This window comes from Lampetra fluviatilis, chromosome 23 (genome assembly GCF_964198595.1).
Source record: "Lampetra fluviatilis chromosome 23, kcLamFluv1.1, whole genome shotgun sequence".
NCBI lineage: Eukaryota > Metazoa > Chordata > Hyperoartia > Petromyzontiformes > Petromyzontidae > Lampetra > Lampetra fluviatilis.
In genome coordinates this window covers 12028935-12048334 of record NC_136297.1, presented here as the reverse complement: position 1 = coordinate 12048334, position 19400 = coordinate 12028935, and the positions used below count along the sequence as shown (strand labels likewise).

The following is a 19400-nucleotide window of genomic DNA, read 5'->3' as shown; positions in this document are numbered from 1 at the left end:
GATTCTTAATTTTGCAAGTCGAGTTCAAATGGGATGTTCACCTCCGATCAGCACGATTGGCTGCGTACGGTGCGAAAGAAGTTCAACATATTGTACATACATACCCGTATGCCTCACAAATCAGCCCTCGCAGATCTCCCGTTTGGTGGCGGGTGGCGCCCTCTGGCGGTGGCACGGCACCATCGCAACTTCCAAATTTATCCGGCGGCAGATGTCAGATACCGCATTGCATTCCCAACGGAGGCCCTGACAAACCTTCATCGTCGTCGTTGACAAACCACTGCCGGCCTCTCCACTGCTGGATGAAGGCCAAGACGACGTCGCCGCCACCTTTCTCGCGGCTGGGGCGCCACGGTGGTGAGATGTTAACTACCTCGCCTGGTATACAGGAGGCTGTGGGTTCGACCCCGACGCCTGCTGTATATTTGCGTCTGAATCTCTCTCCACGTAGTCGCGTGGATTTTTTTCCGGGTCCTCCGGTTTTGCCCTCCACATTTAGAATCAACATCACGCGTTTAGAGCATTTACCTGCTATACATTTCTACACGACGAGAAGCCACTTTGTTGAGATTTCACTTGTCGCCAGGACGCTTCTGAAAAGGAGCTATATAGCGGTGGGCCCCGCCCGGTGAAATACAAAAATAGTTTAGTCGACTTGACTGTGGTGTACCCATTTATATTGATGGGTGAAGAGAGGCGGTGTGTTGGATAATTTAAGATTGCAAGATTGTTTGAACAAACACGCCGGGAGATTTCCAAGTTCAGCTGTTGGCTATCGTCTTGCGGCAGAGGTCTGCTTATTCGTTCGAAGTGAGATTTGAGGGGAAAAAAACTAGTTTTGGAAGTTACAGCAATTGACATATAGCCCATATGTACCCTACAAGTTACCGCTTTCCAGAGGACATTAAACAGGTTTCAACTTACAAAAAAAACTCATTAAAAGAAAACGAAGAGCCGTGGCAGCGTGCCAAGAACTCGGCATTCAATTCCCAGGCACGGTTTGAGTCGGTGCTAAAGTCCAGTAATTCAGAATCACCCAGCCCAGCAGTGTGAAGTTTGATGGCCAAACAAGCCCCACACCCGCCATAGCAGAGGCCTTCATCCACTAGTTAACCGACAAAAGGACTGTACAAACATAAATTAAATCCTAACCTCATCCTTTCCAGAGTCGCTCTCGCCAGCTGATAATGGACATCAGCCACGCAAAAAGAGGGTTGACTTGCAGGCACCAAGACTCCGCATTGTCCCTTGATGGCAGGCAAGACTATTTGAAGCATACCTCGAAAAGTTTAGATTGCTCTTTTCGGGCAGTGTTAATGAGGGGAAGATACCGTGCACTACTTGAACACCCATTGGATTAAATGAGCTCAATTCTAATCATGTTATGGTGAATTTGGCGGCCTCTCATTCCAGGTGACAGACCCTGGGGGACATTGCTGCAATACAGGTGTCGGTGGTTTATGAACCATTGGGTAGCACTCCGGATTCCCAACCACCGCATCATTAACAAGTGCCATGGGCTTTGCCGTTTTTGATCCAACGCCTTCAAAGCCCACCAAGCGACCACAATGAATGGTCAAACCCCCCCCCCACAAATGGTCAAACATAAGGTGGGACTGGACTTAATCCCAGGGTGGATTGTTTGGAGTGGGAAATTGTTTACCATTGCCAATGCACTGTTGTACCATTTAAAACTCATTGCAGGTGTTGCAGATGGCTTGCATTTAAATCCCGGTATTCGGCAGAGACGGCTTGGGGAGATTTTTGGACAAATGATCAGAGCCATCGGCCAGTGGGCCCGAAAACCCCTACCCCCTCTACAAAATAGCACACGTGTTTTTTTGTTGTGACTAGACAGACGGCACAGGAATGATAGAGCAATGCAGACATGGTCCTTTATTAATTGGTACAACCAACAAAGTCAACATGTGAAATGTGCTGCTCACAACAGGCGATACGATTTTAAACGTCACTGTTCACCTTCAACTTCACCAGAAATGGGAGTTAAGTAGTTTTAAGGCAAGTAAAAAAAAATAACGACAAATTCTGGTCTGCGTACAAAACAAGCAGAGAAATTAAATGTACAGGAAATTTGAACCAGTTTTCGGACTGTTGCAACTCACGCAGCAAGTTGTATCTCAGGAGAAGACTCGAAGTCTACGTGGAATGATCTAGGAATGCACACTGCTCACCTATTAAGGGGAATAATCAAGTGCATCAGTGCGTTTTGTATCAATTCAATTAAAACTTGACCTTGCATGTTTAGTAGTACTATGGAGCAGTTAGACTTAGAAAAACAATGGGGAGGGGCAGGCATTGACACGGCCACACGGGGGCCACCACAATGCATGGATAAACGATGGAACAAATTTTTTTTAATCAATTACAGGCCCAAGAACAGAAACAAGAGCCTTCCTGCAACTCTGCCCCCAAGTCGCCTAACTCCTATCCACCCCCCAACAGTGTGAAGTGGGGGTGGAGTGATTAAACAGAGGATCCCCTTTGTTAAGACATCGCGACTCCTAAGAGTGGCGGCACAGGGGGGACGAGACGCAGGAGGGTTTGGTGGCGTTTTGTTGCCGTTTCTGCGGCTGCTTTAGAAGCACTTGCGGTGCACAATGGAGGGCCCAGACTCGTCGTACTCCTGCTTGCTGATCCACATCTGCTGGAAGGTTGACAGTGACGCCAGGATGGAGCCTCCGATCCAGACGGAGTATTTGCGCTCTGGTGGGGCGATGATCTGAGGGGGTAGAGAGGAAGAAGAAACAAAAACCCAGGTCAGTAAAGCCATGCCAGCAACGACACATCACTAATAATTTACCAGTAAACTGTTGGGGTAGTAACATTGACTGAAAACTAAATCTCGAAAGCTTTCTTTTTGTTAAGAGGACAAACACTTGATACAAGCAACATGCAATGGAATTTTAAATAGAAGCAACTCCCAACTTTAAAATCTGTACAGATAATTTTAAATGTTGAGCCAAGGTGGTGGTGGCAAGCACCTTGATCTTCATGGTGCTGGGCGCCAGGGCTGTGATCTCCTTCTGCATGCGGTCGGCGATGCCGGGGTACATGGTGGTGCCACCGGACAGCACGGTGTTGGCGTACAGGTCCTTGCGGATGTCCACGTCGCACTTCATGATCGAGTTGAAGGTGGTCTCGTGAATGCCACACGACTCCATTCCTGTTGGCACACGTGGTGTAAAAAGAGGGGCACACCGTTAGTATATCATCACCTGGTGGGGGGGGTTACTGTGAAAAGCGCAGTGCAACGTGGCGTTAAAAGAACATCTGTGGGCATTCATTAAAGACCACCAAGTCACAACTTGGGGTCTTCTTGCAACTCAACGATTTCTTATTTTACTCTCGTTGACAGTTATCAGGTCCGTCCTCTCAACCCCACTGAAGATAAAAAAATAGCCCGCACAAATGGCTAATAATTGGTTTGGACACAATCCCGACGCATCCTTCAAACCGCTACAGGCAGCGTCCCCCTCACCGAGGAAGGACGGCTGGAAGAGGGCCTCCGGGCAGCGGAAGCGCTCGTTGCCGATGGTGATGACCTGCCCGTCGGGCAGCTCGTAGCTCTTCTCAAGCGACGAGGACGACGCAGCGGTGGCCATCTCCTGCTCGAAGTCGAGCGCCACGTAGCAGAGCTTCTCCTTGATGTCACGCACGATCTCACGCTCGGCCGTCGTGGTGAACGAGTAGCCACGCTCCGTCAGGATCTTCATCAGGTAGTCGGTGAGGTCGCGGCCGGCCAAGTCGAGACGCAGGATGGCGTGGGGCAGCGCGTAGCCCTCGTAGATGGGCACGGTGTGCGACACGCCGTCACCAGAGTCCATCACGATGCCGGTGGTGCGGCCGGACGCGTACAGCGACAGCACGGCCTGGATGGCGACGTACATTGCCGGCGTGTTGAAGGTCTCGAACATGATCTGTGGATGGCACGGAAAGGAGAGTTAAGCATCGAATAAAACAAGGTCACGGTTGTCTCAATACAAACCATGCAGTTGTCACCTCACTCGAAACACAAATCGTAAAATAAGATGTGAAAAGTTCAGCCAAAAAGATGCAAAAGGAGCATGCGGTTATAGGGATGCAATCAGAAATGTTAAAAACAGGATTTCAAACACAGTAAAACATAAACCTGATAGAAGGAAAAGGGCCATCAGCCATGATCTGCAAAGGTCTGACAACAGAAAGAAGAAATAAGGAAAAGGCACCTTTCACGTCAAGTTCCCCCTTCAATATAAATGGCAGATATTCACAAAACTGAAATTCAAGTGGTGAAAACAAGGGACTCACAAAAACCCCAGCGATTCACCTCATCCACTCGCGCAAGAAGGACGACATTCCAAGTCACCCCCCACCACCAACAACCACCACCACACCACATTTTATTTGCACACCAGCGTGCGCACAACAACTTTATCCTCCACCATCACCACCACTCCACACTGCCTCCTCCCTCACCTGTGTCATCTTTTCACGGTTGGCCTTGGGGTTGAGGGGAGCCTCTGTGAGCAGGACTGGGTGCTCCTCGGGCGCCACACGCAGCTCGTTGTAGAAGGTGTGGTGCCAGATCTTCTCCATGTCGTCCCAGTTGGTGACGATGCCGTGCTCGATGGGGTACTTGAGGGTGAGGATACCACGCTTGCTCTGCGCCTCGTCTCCCACGTAGGAGTCCTTCTGACCCATGCCAACCATCACACCCTACGCAGCAAAAAACACACACACACACATGTTAGAGCAGAGCACGGATGCACATCCACTCCGTGCCTATGATAAGTGGCACGCAGAATTGAAGTGGTTTCAGGTATGCAAAACTTCGTGGATATTTTTTTTAAACAAGTCATCACCACACTTGCAAGTCAGCAGGTCACAAGTGTTGGGAGGCATGTGTGGCTGCCGAAGGAATTGTGGACTCATTATGCCACCTACAATTTGACATTGTAGATGAAAAGTGTATTAAAAATTTCTTAAAAAATTGGCCACTGTGCTTCCAATTACAACTATTACCTGCAGGGGATTTCAATTCACCCATTTGAACAGCCAATTGAAAATCATAACCAGTTTCCAGAGCAATGCATGCATCGCAAAACTCGAGCGAAATACCACAAATTAAAACCTGCCCATTGTGCCACTGTAAATTATTAGTCTACTGCCTTACAGGTGTATTATGCCCCAAATTGTTTTTGTATTGTTGTAACTGAATCTGTGAGGAAAGAGCTTCATAACTAATTTGATTCCTCCAATCCACATCAAGATTCCAATTGCGTGTCCATCGCATTTCCTCAAGGTGATCACAACAACATGCGGCTGTTGTGTGGACTATGTGGACAGATTGGTGGGAGTTGAATGGGACTTGGCGGGCCTGGCAGGGGGTTGCCCAGGTGAGGGGGGAGGTTGCCCAGGTGAGGGGCGGTGCCCAAGTATGTGGGGGGAGGGGCGCCCAGGTGTGGGGGTCCCCAGGTATGTGGGGGGTGCCCAGGTGAGGGGGGGTTGCCCAGGTATGGGGGGGGTTGCCCAGGTGAAGGGGATTCCCGGTTCCCATGGGGGGGGGGGGACCCAGGTGGGGTTACCTGGTGGCGGGGCCGCCCCACGATGGAGGGGAAGACTGCGCGGGGAGCGTCGTCCCCGGCGAACCCGGCCTTGCACATGCCGGAGCCATTGTCCACCACGAGCGCTGCAATTTCATCTTCTGCCATTTTTACTTTGTTGGGGTTTTTTGTTTCTGCAAAAGATGGGGGGAGGGGGTAGGGACAGACAATAAAGTTGAGTTGGAGTCGTTACCATAAAACAATAAACTCGTGTGTCGTGATCCCGAATGCATTTTCAACCATAATCATCAAGTATTGGCATCAACATTTTAAGAGTCTTGCCTGGATGAGCAGAGTTTGCTTTTAGAAAAAAATGACTACCCTGGTGATGTAATCTGTTGAATAACCATACATGTGTATCACGCTACACTTAACAATTAGACAACGGTAGTTGTGTATCCATGTTCACTTTAAAGAGGCAATTAATATTAAATTAGGTGCTAGGGACTCATTATGGCAATTCGCCAAAACTCTCACTGCAGTCGATTGAGAATAGAAAGCGATACGAGTCACGAGAAAAACCCCAATTTCCAACGTAATCCACCGGCTAAGCCACATTAAACACGCCAATCTATTTATTAACACCGATCGATCTTTTTTTAATCAAACAGAAATTATAAAAATTTTTATCGAGTAACATTAAAACGCAAAGCAAATCAGTCGGGGCTACATTTTTCATCACCGACAGCGAACGAGTTCCCCCAGCCCCCCAGAAATACTTGGTTAAATTAAAACCATATAGTAGAATTAACTCATTAAAAAAAGTTACGCGCGAAACCAAAGTGGCGGCATTCTCCCGCCTGTCAATGGGAGGCGGCCACCGCCCTTACCCCTCCCCCCTCCACGAGGGGGCGGAAACGTTGACGGCTCATGGGGGGGGGGGGTCAAAGGGCGCGCCCAACGGTCGCCAATGCCCGTAAATGGTCACGGCGGCCAGCGCCGAGCCCGCGCCACTGCCATATATGGGCATGCTCGGCGACGCACGCATCCCATTGGTCGCCGGCAAGGGGCGCGCGCCCCCCCCCTTACACCAACTAAAGCCACGCCCACAACCGCCCCCCCCGCCCACTTCTGAAATCCGCTTAGTGGAGAATTAAGTGACGGTGGTGGGAACGGCGCTGCGTTGCCAACTATTAAAATTGCCGTAAGGCTTACACGAATTGGTCCCCCCCCACCACCACTACCGATTTTCTCTCAGGAACAACAACACAAATTGCAGGCATTACCGATATGCATTAATAATGCGAGTTAAGTGGAGGCAGCAGCAGCAGCTGGGACAGATGGGGTGTTGGCCGCTGTCACGCTAACAAAAGACCGGCCGGCTTTCAAAAAGACTCGGCGGCGACCCCTCCACCACACAACCAGCAGCCCAAACAACACCGCGGAGAAGCCCCAGCAGCGAATTAAACATCCAGACACTCCGCAAAAAACCTTAAACGCAACAGCTACGAATTATTTCAACCCTAGCAACAACAAAAAAACCCCGATCTACACACAAAAAAATCAAGCTTTCACAACATCAAGCGCTGCCGCTTGTTACACACAAGGATAACTAATTACAAGTTTGTGTTTAAGCGCTAGTTACTCGTTAACAACTCCGCTTGCGTGCATTTCCATAGAGGCCGGGCGTGTCCCTTACCTTTTTAAGAGGCAGAAGTGAGCGTGGGAGACGAGGGCGAGCGTAGAGCAGCAGCGCACAGACGGGGCCGCCCGCCCGTCCCACCCGGCTTATATAGGCCCGGCCGACCCAAGCGCCATTCCCTTATATGGGCATATTTGGCGAGGCTCGCTCCCCATTGGCTCACGACGCCACGCGCGAGCCCCGAGACGGCTGGGTTGAGAGAGAGGGGGGGGATATGAGGGGCGGGGTAGTGCGGGGGGGGTGATGCGGGGGAGGGGAGGGGGGGAAGTTAGAGGCTTCCGTTTTCCCCGCTACGGTTGCAAGAAATGCATGGGGGGAGAGTGGGGGGAGAGTTGGGGGGGAGGGTGGTGGTGGTGTTTGTGTGGAGTTCTTAGTTCCTTTATCGCTGTGGGCCCCCTTCTTTATCGCGACACGCAAGGCTCTATTGTCCTTAAATGGTAAATTCATTCATCACTCGGCTGCCTTGCATGAGACTCAAGTTCCAGTGGTACAAAAGTCAATTGAAAGATGACATAAAGGCAAACACGCTGCACTGTAAACTACCATCCCCAAACGCCTCGGGGAACACGCCCTAACTCCACATCATCAACAATCAGCAACCATGATTCACAGCTCAACACCATCAACACCCCATCGCCTCTTCAACACCATGATATTCGTTCCCTTAAACGCCATAATCATCACATCATCACGCCATCAACACCACCACCCCTCATCGTCACCACTGTTGGGAATCCACAACTTGGTGAAATGAAGTTCAGTAAATGAACCAACTGTGTTGGAGCAGGCACACGGTCACTTGGGAAACGCAGGGAGCTCCCATAACTTCTCAATAGTCGGGGTGATGTGGTGGTGGTGGGGGGCAATGGGCCATATGCCGTGCCCCCCTCATTATGCGTCCTTTATTTAAACCCCTCCCCCCCCAAATGCTTAGCGACTTCACCCCAACCCCTGCCACCCCCTTCAACTTAAAACATTCTTACCCCAACCCCCAGCAAATGGCTACGGCTCACTAAAAGGGCATTGTCCATAGAAGCAGAACCTCCGTTCTCTCTCCACACACACACGCACACACGCGCAGATAAACACATTCTTTTTAGTTCTCATCAATCTACTCGTGGCTTCCCACGCCAATGTTATCAAGCGGAGGGCTTGCATGTGTGGCAGCAAAGCCAGTTCTGTTAATGGCACTCCTTGCAAACTATGGGGCTGACGTTCGAACACTCAAACAACAACAGCAACAACAAAATGCGTGCATTGTGGGGCAGCATGCAACGACTGTTGCTCTCATCGGTTGCTTTTGGTGTGGAGTTTGCTGTTGCATGCAATTGGTTGCACACGAAACGGGGAAGGGATAAAAATGGGGAACTGTGTACAGTTTGACAAGAATCACTCATGAATGTAGTCTTGACCCAATTAATAATACAGTGAATTATTAAAAACAAGCGTGGGGGATGGGGGGTAAAGGTGCAGCCCTGCAGCTGCTGGCGGAGGATGCCCCCACTAGAGGGAGCGCTTGGCGGGCGGGTGGAGGATTTTGTTGTTTGTTTGGCCAGAAGACTTTAACGTCACCACACTCAGCCAGCTGGTCGACTGCGAATGAACGACTCAAGGTTTGTAGAGGTGAAAAACCTCTCGGAACGAGAGGGACGGTCATCGAGAGCGGAGATGGAGCGGTTAATTCAACTCGGATGGGTGGATCACTGCCTAATCGGAACAGCGAGGGACGGCGGTGGCTTCTGGAACCCTTCATCCAGCAGCTGATTGATCGTGGCTGAAGATGATACATTTATGATGATGGACGGTATGGACCATTAACAGCGAAAAAAACACCGCCCTCATCATCATCATCTCTTGTGTGGTGGAGGCTCTGTCAGACGAGTTATGTGTGTGCAAGTTGGCAGTGGGGGGCAGAGGTGGTGCATCTGTCAATCATCTCAGACAGTTAACCCATAACACCTGGGGCTCTCCTTGCCAGCAGCTGCGAGCCTTCCACGCTTCACCTGCTTTCAGAGTGCACCTAGCCTGGCACAGGCCGGCGTGGTGACGTCCCCGACACTTAGTTGCGAATGTCGGCTGTTGTTGTTGTTGCAAAATGAACGTAATGTAATTCTGTTCGCACGCTCTTGAAGATACCAGCACCCAACCACCATCAGCAGTAATCATTATCATCACAGACCCACAGCGCTTTATCCACTGCCGGATGACAGCTTCCCCACGCCGATCCGATTCTCATAATGCACCGGAGTTTTGTATCGATTCCAAGGGCGTGTAACGATCTCCCGCACTCGCCCGCCCGCCCGCGAATCCGCTTATCTCGATTCTTAGTCCGCGATTCGATTCACCTTTCCGCCCCGTTGTGGCTGCAGGCAGGGGTTTCCGACGGAGTCGCCGTCTAACGATTCGATTCATGTCGCGTCTTGATTGACAGGTCGCGATTCTATTTAAATAGCAATCGACTTTCTCGTCTGGATGTTTTACCATCAAATGTTTTGTTAATATTATTCATCTGTTTGCTCGGCTGTTTTTCCGCCTCGTTTGTAAAGTCGTGTCAGCTCCAAAAGTGAATATGTAAGCGTTTTTCTCATTCTTGAACCGTGCTTTTGGCAGTAAAATTCGTCGTAAATACCTGCGTTAGAGTTCGCGTTACAATGTAACTTAATCGATAAAAGCGCAGTGGTTGGTTAGCGCGCTGCGACGTGAACCAATTGATCCCGAGTTCGTTTCCCGGCCACGGCTTTTACATCAGTGGCTTCACGAGTGATACCTCGACACGGTCCTGTGCCCCTCATTCCCCTATAAGCAAGTTCAATTATTTCATTTCAAGTTAATTTATTTAATTTCAAGTTCATTTATTAGGTAGAGCCCTGTGAGCCATTCGGCTCTTGAATCGGGTGCAACCGCAACAAACAAAAACATGAACAAGAAAACATCTTAAAGTAACTATGTGACTAAGTGCAAACAGAAAATCCAAGAAAAGACAGAAAAATATTGCAGAAAAGGCACCGTACAACCAACACTGTGTGCAAAAATCCCAGTGGGATGCAAGTCAAACAACAACAACCACAAGAAAACTTAGATTAAGGCCATCAGTCTAACTCTGTACTACAACAAACATGGCCAAACCAAAAAACTTTTCGAAAATCACCAATGTGGTGAAGTATGGTCAAAACAACCCGTATGCTTGACACGGCGTTGTTGGTAGGCGTTCATCGAGCAGTGGATTGATGTAAATGTGTCCACAGATTTGTTGTGTGAGCCCGCTGCTGTAGACATCAGTGACAAAGAGCTTCATAGCTCATCGGATTCCTCCAGGAATAAATATTCAGATTATGTACGGATCGTGGGTGTTACATGACCACGCTGGTTAATATGGGTTGGTGAAGGCAGGGGTGGTGGTGGTATAGTACCCTAAAACTGGTGGCCACAAAGTGGAATGATTTTAAGTTCCACCAAATTAACCGAGACATCCTGGCGTGGCTGAGCCAATTCATTTTCAGGCCGTGATGGTCGTTTTGAGATTCCAGCTGCCCATGTTTGGAGCAATTCCACGGTCATGGTGATGGTAGGGCGATGTTGGTTGTGTTGATGGTGGTGGTTTTGCGAACACTGTACTAGTAATGTTCGCATTGTGATGGTTGACGGTGGTAGTAGTTGTGGGGTTTGGGTGCAGTGATTATGGTGGTTGTGGTGGTGGTGTTGTTGGGTGGGGATTGGTGGCGTTAAGGGGGTTGTTGGTGATGGCTGTATTCACGGTGCGATGGTGTTAGGGGAGAGATGATATCGTTCGGGGTGTTGGTGGTGATGGAATTGAGGGAGTGATGATGACCACGGAGAATGTTTGTTGGTGTTGGTGGCGATGGCATTGAGGGTACAATGGTGGTGTATTGAGGGAGCTATGGGTGTGCGAGTTGGTGGTTGATGGTGGGTGATTGTGTGTGTGTATGGCATTATGCAATGTGCGTTCACGTCGGCTCTGACCGGGAGAGTGGGTGGGGAGTTGGGCCAGGCATGAGGAAGTTGCGATGCATTGGCACGCAGCTGATAAGACCTTGCGTAAAGAATTTCCCAGAATTAAAGGCGAACACACGGGTGTGATTTTATTCGCGTTTGACACGACGTACAACTGTGTGTGTGTGGACACAGTCAAGCGCAGATACCAGTGCAGAAAAACATCCATTGTTGCTGTTATTGTGGCATCACGCCTAATGTTACCCAGCCTTCATCAACCGGCACTGACCAGTGTGGTGAAGTATGGTCATATAACAGACAGTCCCCCCTCCCAGCACACAACATGCCCTATTACAAGTGGGACGTCAAATTGGCTGTACACGTTACACAAGGGTGTATATGGCTCTTCTATGCACGTACATGAGTTGTACACAGGCGAATGAGTATACAGGTGAATGTTGTACACACAGATGCGTACACACGTGAATGAGTTGTCCACAGGTGAATGCGATTAGGTGAATAAGTACACACAGGTGAATGATTATCAAAGTGAATGAGAACACAGATGAATGTTGTGCAGGCGAATTTTATTTGTTACTAAGTACACGTGAATCTCTACACAGGTGGTACTAATACGAGTTATATACACACTTATGCATGAACGCACACAGGAATGTTCTCCACACTTGAATGAACACACAGGTGAAAACACGCGTGACTGAGTACACAGGTGAATGAGTTTCGATTTAAAGCTTTCGTGACTGCAGGGATTCATCTTCTTGGTTCTTTCGGTAAAGTCACGTAAAAGGGAAATAATAAAATAATAAAAATAAAACATAATAAAATAATTCTCACGACGTTTCGGCCACAACGCAAGCAGCCGTCCTCAGGTGAAGAACAGGTCTGTCGGGGAGACAGACATTCAGACGCTGTCTTTCCGACAGACCTGTTCTTCACCTGAGGACGGCTGCTTGCGTTGTGGCCGAAACGTCGTGAGAATTATTTTATTATGTTTAATTTTTTTAATTTTATTATTTCCCTTCTGCGTGACTTTACCGAAAGAACCAAGAAAATGTGAATGAGTATACAGGTGAATGTTGTACACACAGATGAGTACACACGTGAATGAGTTGAACACAGGTGAATGCGTACACAGGTGTGGGTGGAGCCCGGTATAAACCCAAGCCGCACTTTGGCCAGGTGAAAGTCCATGGGGAGTGGACTACCTTTTTTAGGCAAACTATTTGGCGAAACTACGTTGACAAGAGGTGCACACACAACAGAATAACATCGGGTGCAGCCTCACAAAGGCAATATTAGGCGACGTTTCGGGCAGTGGGCCCTTTATAGCACAAAGGCCATTTACCCGAAACGTCGCCTCTCCTATATGTCCTTTTAAGGCCACTGTGTTATTGACAAAACGCTGTTAGCACTCTTCTTGGTTCTTTCGGTAAAGCCACGCAGAAGGGAAATAATAAAATAATAAAACATAATAAAATATAATTCTCACAATTGTATTTTATTGTTTGAGAATTGTATTTTATCATGTTTTATTTTTCTATTTTATTATGTTTAATTTTTATTATTTTATTATTTCCCTTCTACATGACTTTACCGAAAGAACCAAGAAGATGAATCCCTGCAGTCACGAAAGCTTTAAATCGAAGCTTTTAGCACTGTTAGGCGCGGGTCCATGGTTACTGCACGGGGGCGGTGATGATGATGGTGGTGGTGGTAGATGGCGCTGTAAAATCTGGTCAAAAGATAACTCGGGTGACGTGCCCATGCAAATGAGACTTGGACATCGCTTGGCTTTGGCGGCGTGATGGCACCACTTGTTCGTGTCTCACGAAACAATAGGGCCGCTAAGTTCTCAACAATAGGGCCGCTGAGTTCGAAACCTGACTTCGGGCGCATGTGGGTGTTTGGTTGTTCTATGTTCTCGCCTTCTCCCCTTTCATCCCCCGACGGTGTAATTGTGACTTGGTCAAACGTTCTGATGCCCGAACATTTTACCCGCATAAATTATTCAGCTGGGATGACACATCAGCAGCAGCATGGCCCCCTGCTAAGAAACATCTGGGAGGACCATCGTGAAGTTCAGTAGGAGGATTCCATGGGTAACATAGTAGTAACACGTGCATTTTACAACTTTGATGATGAAGCTATGGCTGACAATGCTGCTGATGATGATAGACGTGTGGATGATTACGATAATGATGATAATATACCTGCTGTTGGTACCGCTGCTGATGAAAAGTATTAAATGATGATCCGTCAAGTAGTTTAGTGGCGGATCGACCGCCGGTCGATGGACCAGGTTCCAACTTTGTGTGGAAGTCAACATTGGTTGTACTATGATCATACTCGCCCTCAGCCATAGTAATGGGGAATTTCCACCGCGAGAATAGCGATGTTAATGTTCATTTGAGCAGATCGCTTTGCTTCTGTAGGTGATGATGAAACTGCTCGTGGTAATCGATGCGTCAATCGATTAACAATGTGCACTTGATAGCTCCCTGCTGGGTGTGGCCACGTCACTTTGCAATCGAAGTTCGAACCCGGGTCCAGTCAGCTCAACGGCGCCGACATTGGGAGGTTGACACCCACCACACACTGTACCCACCCACCACGCACTGTAACCACCCACCACGCACTGTACCCACCCACCACGCACTGTAACCACCCACCACACACTGTACCCACCCACCACACACTGTACCCACCCACCACGAACTGTACCCACCCACCACACACTGTACCCACCCATCCCACACTGTACCCACCCACCCACACTGTACCCAACCACCACACACTGTACCCACCCACCACACACTGTACCCACCCACCACGCACTGTACCCACCCACCACGCACTGTACCCACCCACCACGCACTGTACCCACCCACCACGCACTGTACCCACCCACCACACACTGTACCCATCCATATTACACTGTACCCACCCACCACACACTGTACTCACCACACACTGTACCCACCCACCACACACTGTACCCACCCATCACACTGTACCCACCCCACACTGTAAAAAACCTTCCTCTTTCTCATCGCATCCACACCGCTGCATTGCCGCGCGTTCTCTTTCCGATCCTGCCAAGTTGCTTCCACCCCAATCTATAAAGGCCGAACGTCGACATCATTGCACCACGCACAATACATGCATTCACGGTGGGTTTGCTACACGTATAAAGAAAGGACTGTGCTTATCACCACCTCATCATTATATTCGGGTCGAAGCGAAGTTCTCTTGTGAACATAAATAACGAAGTCGTGTATCCTGCAGAAAGCAGGACAGCCGGAAACCCGCAGCTCGATTTCCTCATCAGTAGATATTTTAAATACGTAATACAATCGGGCGGTTCTTTATTTATAGTTTATTCCGCTTGTTACCCAAGACGAACCTCTAAACGGTATACACTGTGTTCCAAATAAATGTTAACACGTCTGAGAATTTACAACAATAACACAAAACACATTCCTGCGGAGGGAGCTGGTAGGAACGTTGGGTTGCTCGGTCAAAGTGCCAGGGTCAACGGCGGCGTGGTGTATTCCGCAAATATGTCCGACTGTGAGGGCGGGCACAAGCCGGCGTGAGTAGGTTAAACGTTGAGTTTTATAAGGGCACCACGGGGTGACCAGCCCCTCCCCACCCAGCCCCACCCCTCCCACCCCCCAACCAGCCCCACCCTCCCCACCCAGCCCCTCCCCACCCTTCCCACCCCCCACCCAGTCCCACCCAGCCCCACCCAGCCCCTTCCCACCCAGCCCCTCCCCACACAGCCCCACCCCTCCCATTTTTGGATGCGCGACGGACGGACACAATAACCCCCTGTGGGCTGGTGTAACCAGGAGGTTCCTACCAGTATAAATGTTTACACGTCTGAGAATTTACACCAATGCCACAAGAAATGTGCCTCCGGGCTCTGGAGACCACCTGGAGAAGATTTCAGGCAATGTGTTGACAATGATGACGAACAAGTGAAGACTCTTTGAAGCTGTTAACATGACATTTGTTACCATCTGACAGTGTTATTATCCGTTCTTTTTCCATTAAAAACTATCACATTTTTTTTAAGCACCCTGTATGTTTTTTTTTTAAAGGAGAGTTCCTGACAATTGTTTGCGGTAGGGGGCGATGTTGCTGCTGGGTGTGACCCCATGTGAGTCCAGCGGCACAGGTAATAAATAATTAATCACTTCGTCGTTGGGATGTTTGGCCAGGAACGATTCCTTGTACATTGGGTTGTTGTTGTTTTTCTTGTAGCTATGGGAAGAAATCCGGTGAACCCGGAGGAAAGCCATGCAGGGTAGAGGGGAGTGAACTAAACACGCAATGAGGCCCCCGAGTCGGGAGTCGAAGCAATCTACTTGTTAGCTGTGAGGCAACGAGGGTTAAACAACTGCCCTGGCACAATGCTGGTTCTTATTCTTGGTTATTTCTACGTGATTTTACCGAACGAACCAATAATATTAATCCCTGCAGTCACAAAAGCTTTAAATAAAAAAATGCTGGTTCTGTTAATTTATTAACCGGACCGCGATTTCGAACGCAGCGAGAACATTGATGAAAAAAAACCACACGAACTCGACACTAAATATCGTCGTCATCATGGTCTGCCATAATCCACTGCTGGATGAAGGCATCATCAAGGCTACGGCCCCTGCAACAGGCGATACTCATTCTATCTGAGCGCAGAAGGGATGGAGGATGTTTAAAGTTACCGACCAGCGATTCGCACGGTTGGCTGCGTGCGGTGCGAAAGAAGTTCAACACTCCGCGGCAACATCCATCATCCTCCATCCCTTCTCGCCACGACGCCTCCTGCCCCAGCGCCACTTTGATTCACAGCCCCGACACCTCTGCGTTTTGTGTTGTTCAATCATCGACCGTCACGACACACACCTATAACCATTCGCCATCATTCACCCAGCGAATCCGATAATCGATTTTGGATTTTGTTTGTTTGTTGTATCTCCCGTCTGTATCGCCTCGTTCGTATTGTGTGCTAGGAATCCGGTGACCCGAGTTCGATTCCCGCTCACGGCCACCACCGGTTACGATTATCTGAACTGGTTGTGGGCTTTCCCTAGGTCAACTCAGCCTCAAATGAGTACCTGGTCTGTTGTATAAACATCGCTACTAGGGAGTCAAAGGCGTGCGTGGTGGTGGCCACCCACCCCCTCGTGTGCCGTGACGGCCTTCATAGGTGCTTGCTAACAGCACTTGCCCTAACAGTCTGTTAAGGCTACACGGGGGATCTTTGTCTTTGTATTGCCCCCACCCCCATACCCTTCATCCCCTGGGGTCTCTCCTGGACGAGAGGGGGCGCTCACAGTACGAGTGACGTGAATCTGACATTTAATCGTCATCACATGGACATTATCATTCGCGAAAGCATCGCCACCACCAGCAGCTTCATTATCATCACCTTATTCATCATAATCTTGATCATCATCAGAGGAAGTGGCAGCTTCATTATCACCATCAATATAGCTTTCAACATTAGCAGGTTTTTTATCACTACTATAATCATTATTACCATCGCCTTATTCATTATAGCCACCATCGTAGACTGGCATTATTGTTAGAGACGTTTTATTAATCATCATCGCCATTATCAGTACCATGATCGTGAACTTCAAAGTGTCTGTGTACGTGTCATTACGTTGTTTTGCTGTGCATGTGCCAAATCATAAATTTACACGATGGACACCATTGCAAACGAGGCGTCCCATCTCAGATGATTTTTCGAGGTGAAATATTTTAATATACATCATAATAGCAAACTTTATCGTCATGGGTATAGCTTTGCTGACCCGCCCCTACTGGACATTTGTGACAAAGAGCTTCATTGCTCATCAAATTTTTCCTGCAGTCTAAATAAAGATTTTTTAGAATTCTAAAATCAATATTCCGATTCTTCATAATCACTGCCATTATCATCATCGTCTTGAGCAGCATCATCATTATCATCAGCAGGGTCGCTATGCACGTAGTCTGTGATCTACGGCTGAACGATTTGGGGAAAATATCTAATTGCGATTTTTCTGACATTGCGATTTGATTTGCGATTCAATTTTTTAAAGTCAAGCTTCAGTTCAATATTGACTGTGTAATAGATTTAAAACATGTGATGGAGCATTTCCACATGCTACCATCAAAATAGAAACTGCTCTGTATTCTAATGCAAGGATGATAACTTAAAAGATATGAAACTTTATTTGAAACTTGATTTGAAGCTTTCGTGACTGCAGGAATTACTCTTGGTTCTTTCGGTAAACGATATTAATTGCTTCCAACATGTACTTATTAAAATGTTTTAATTGAAAAAGAACAATCAAACATAGAACAATTGTTAAGTTAAATAAAAATAGTTATAATAATAAAATAATAAAATATTTCCAATAAGAAAGTAATAGGACTTTTCAAATCGCAAAAAAATGCGATTTGAAAATTTGCTAGTCGCGTAGTTTTAAATTGCGATTTCGATTTGAAATCGATTAATCGTTCAGCCCTACTGTAATCCTCCAGCACTGTAGAGGCAGCCAGGGTTTGCGGATCACTCAGTTGTCGCGAAACTCCCTTCGCGTGGGCATCGAGGGAGTGCCACCCTGGCTTGCCAGGAGAAAGCGGTACAGCAAGTGTGGACTAATCTCCATCTGTTCCATCTGCACGGGATGAGAGTGTTTCCCCTTGGCACGCGTGGTTTTACGCCCGAATGCCCCTGTCACCTGCTCCCCACGTGAATAAGGAAAATAATAATAATAATAAACACAAATCATGAATTGGGGCTGAAAACATCTTACGAATAAAATCCAAATGTAGCAGCAGCAGCAGCAGGTGACGGAGTGGGAGCCAAGAGAGGGAAACACACCCAGGGGAGGCAATGACCGCCAGGGAGATGCAGCGATGAGATCAACCCAAGGTCCAGAAACGAGATAGACTTTGGAATCACGGGCACTATGGTGTAGGGAGCTCTTTGTCGAGCAGTAGGTAGACCATGACTGATTATGATAATGATCGATTTGTAAAGCTAATAATCTTGCAACAAGATAACTGAGAATGACCGATTTATAAAACTAATAATCTTGCAGCAAGACAACTGAAAGAGCACTTAACTGTCAGTGAAACAAAATAACAGCAATGCAAACCATTCCGAATGCTATTCACAAAAACAAATGAAACAACAGTTGATATAACGAATTTAATACCATATACAATAAATACTGATTAAACAACACGATAACGTGCTATTACTGATATCATTGTAATGCAATACCATTCCATTTAGTAATACTGTACTGAACCAATGCTGACGAAGTGCCAGATGCCTATGGGCAAGGACCTTGTCTCTGTAAGATACATAGAGCAATGGTTACACAATCAAGTTAGCGTTGGGGAATGCTGCGTTGCGCCTTTTCCGATTCGACGGGACGGTGCCAGGCTACGTCATCGTTATAGCTGGTGGGCGAGGAGCCAGGCTATGCTATCGTTACAGCTGCAGAGATTTCGCATGGAGTTGTGCACCAGCAGATCGCGGATGTTTCGTGTTTCAATTTCACAACAATCTGTTTCGGTTATTGCTTCCTAACGAGTTGTATTGCTTCACGATTTTTTTTCAAACATTTATTTCCAATCTACGCACGTACAAATGATTGACTATGTAGATGAGAGTCGCGTGGTGAACGCATTGCGTTATGAACCCAGACATTCCCCCAACACGCCGCCTCTGCCCACCAAGCAGTATGATCGGCTACAACGACAGTTAGTTGAGTGGCAGGTCGTGTGCGGTGGGACACAGTGTGGGTAATCCCACACATTCCAAGACATCTGCCCGGTGTGGAAGAGTTGATCATAAGCAGCCTCTATAGAGGTTCTCTAGAAGTCCCTCTATTGGAGACCTTTCCGCCAGCAGCGGAGTGAGCAAGACATTGCAGGGTTGCGCCTTTGCCGAGAGGAGGTCGGGTGTTGATCGCTTGACCCGGCCCAATTTTCTGCACGATCTCGCAAAATGTGTTTTTTTTTGTCAATGAAAAAAGTATTACGTGTATCTCACCCCACTCACCCACCCACCCCTCTCTTCCCCCTACCGAACTGTCTAAATCCCCGCACTCGGCTCGGATAGGATTACCCTCATTAAAGCCTATTAATTAATTAACGACCGGTCGCCCATAGGGCTG

The 19400-nt window shown here is 48.1% G+C and overlaps 2 protein-coding genes across 2 annotated transcripts in view; both read right to left on the bottom strand.

Moving 5' to 3' along the window:
- Positions 1-19400, bottom strand: part of COX6B1 (cytochrome c oxidase subunit 6B1) — a 215377-nt gene that overhangs the window by 157456 nt on the left and 38521 nt on the right. The window lies entirely within an intron of this gene.
- Positions 1882-7358, bottom strand: LOC144940809 (actin, cytoplasmic type 5). The gene is made up of 6 exons (XM_078867236.1): positions 7243-7358; positions 5586-5737; positions 4477-4716; positions 3500-3938; positions 3003-3184; positions 1882-2740 (listed from the first exon to the last, which is right to left on the bottom strand). Exons 2-6 carry the CDS (start codon positions 5709-5711, stop codon positions 2597-2599), a joined length of 1131 nt encoding a protein of 376 aa, XP_078723362.1. The 5' UTR covers positions 5712-5737; positions 7243-7358; the 3' UTR covers positions 1882-2596.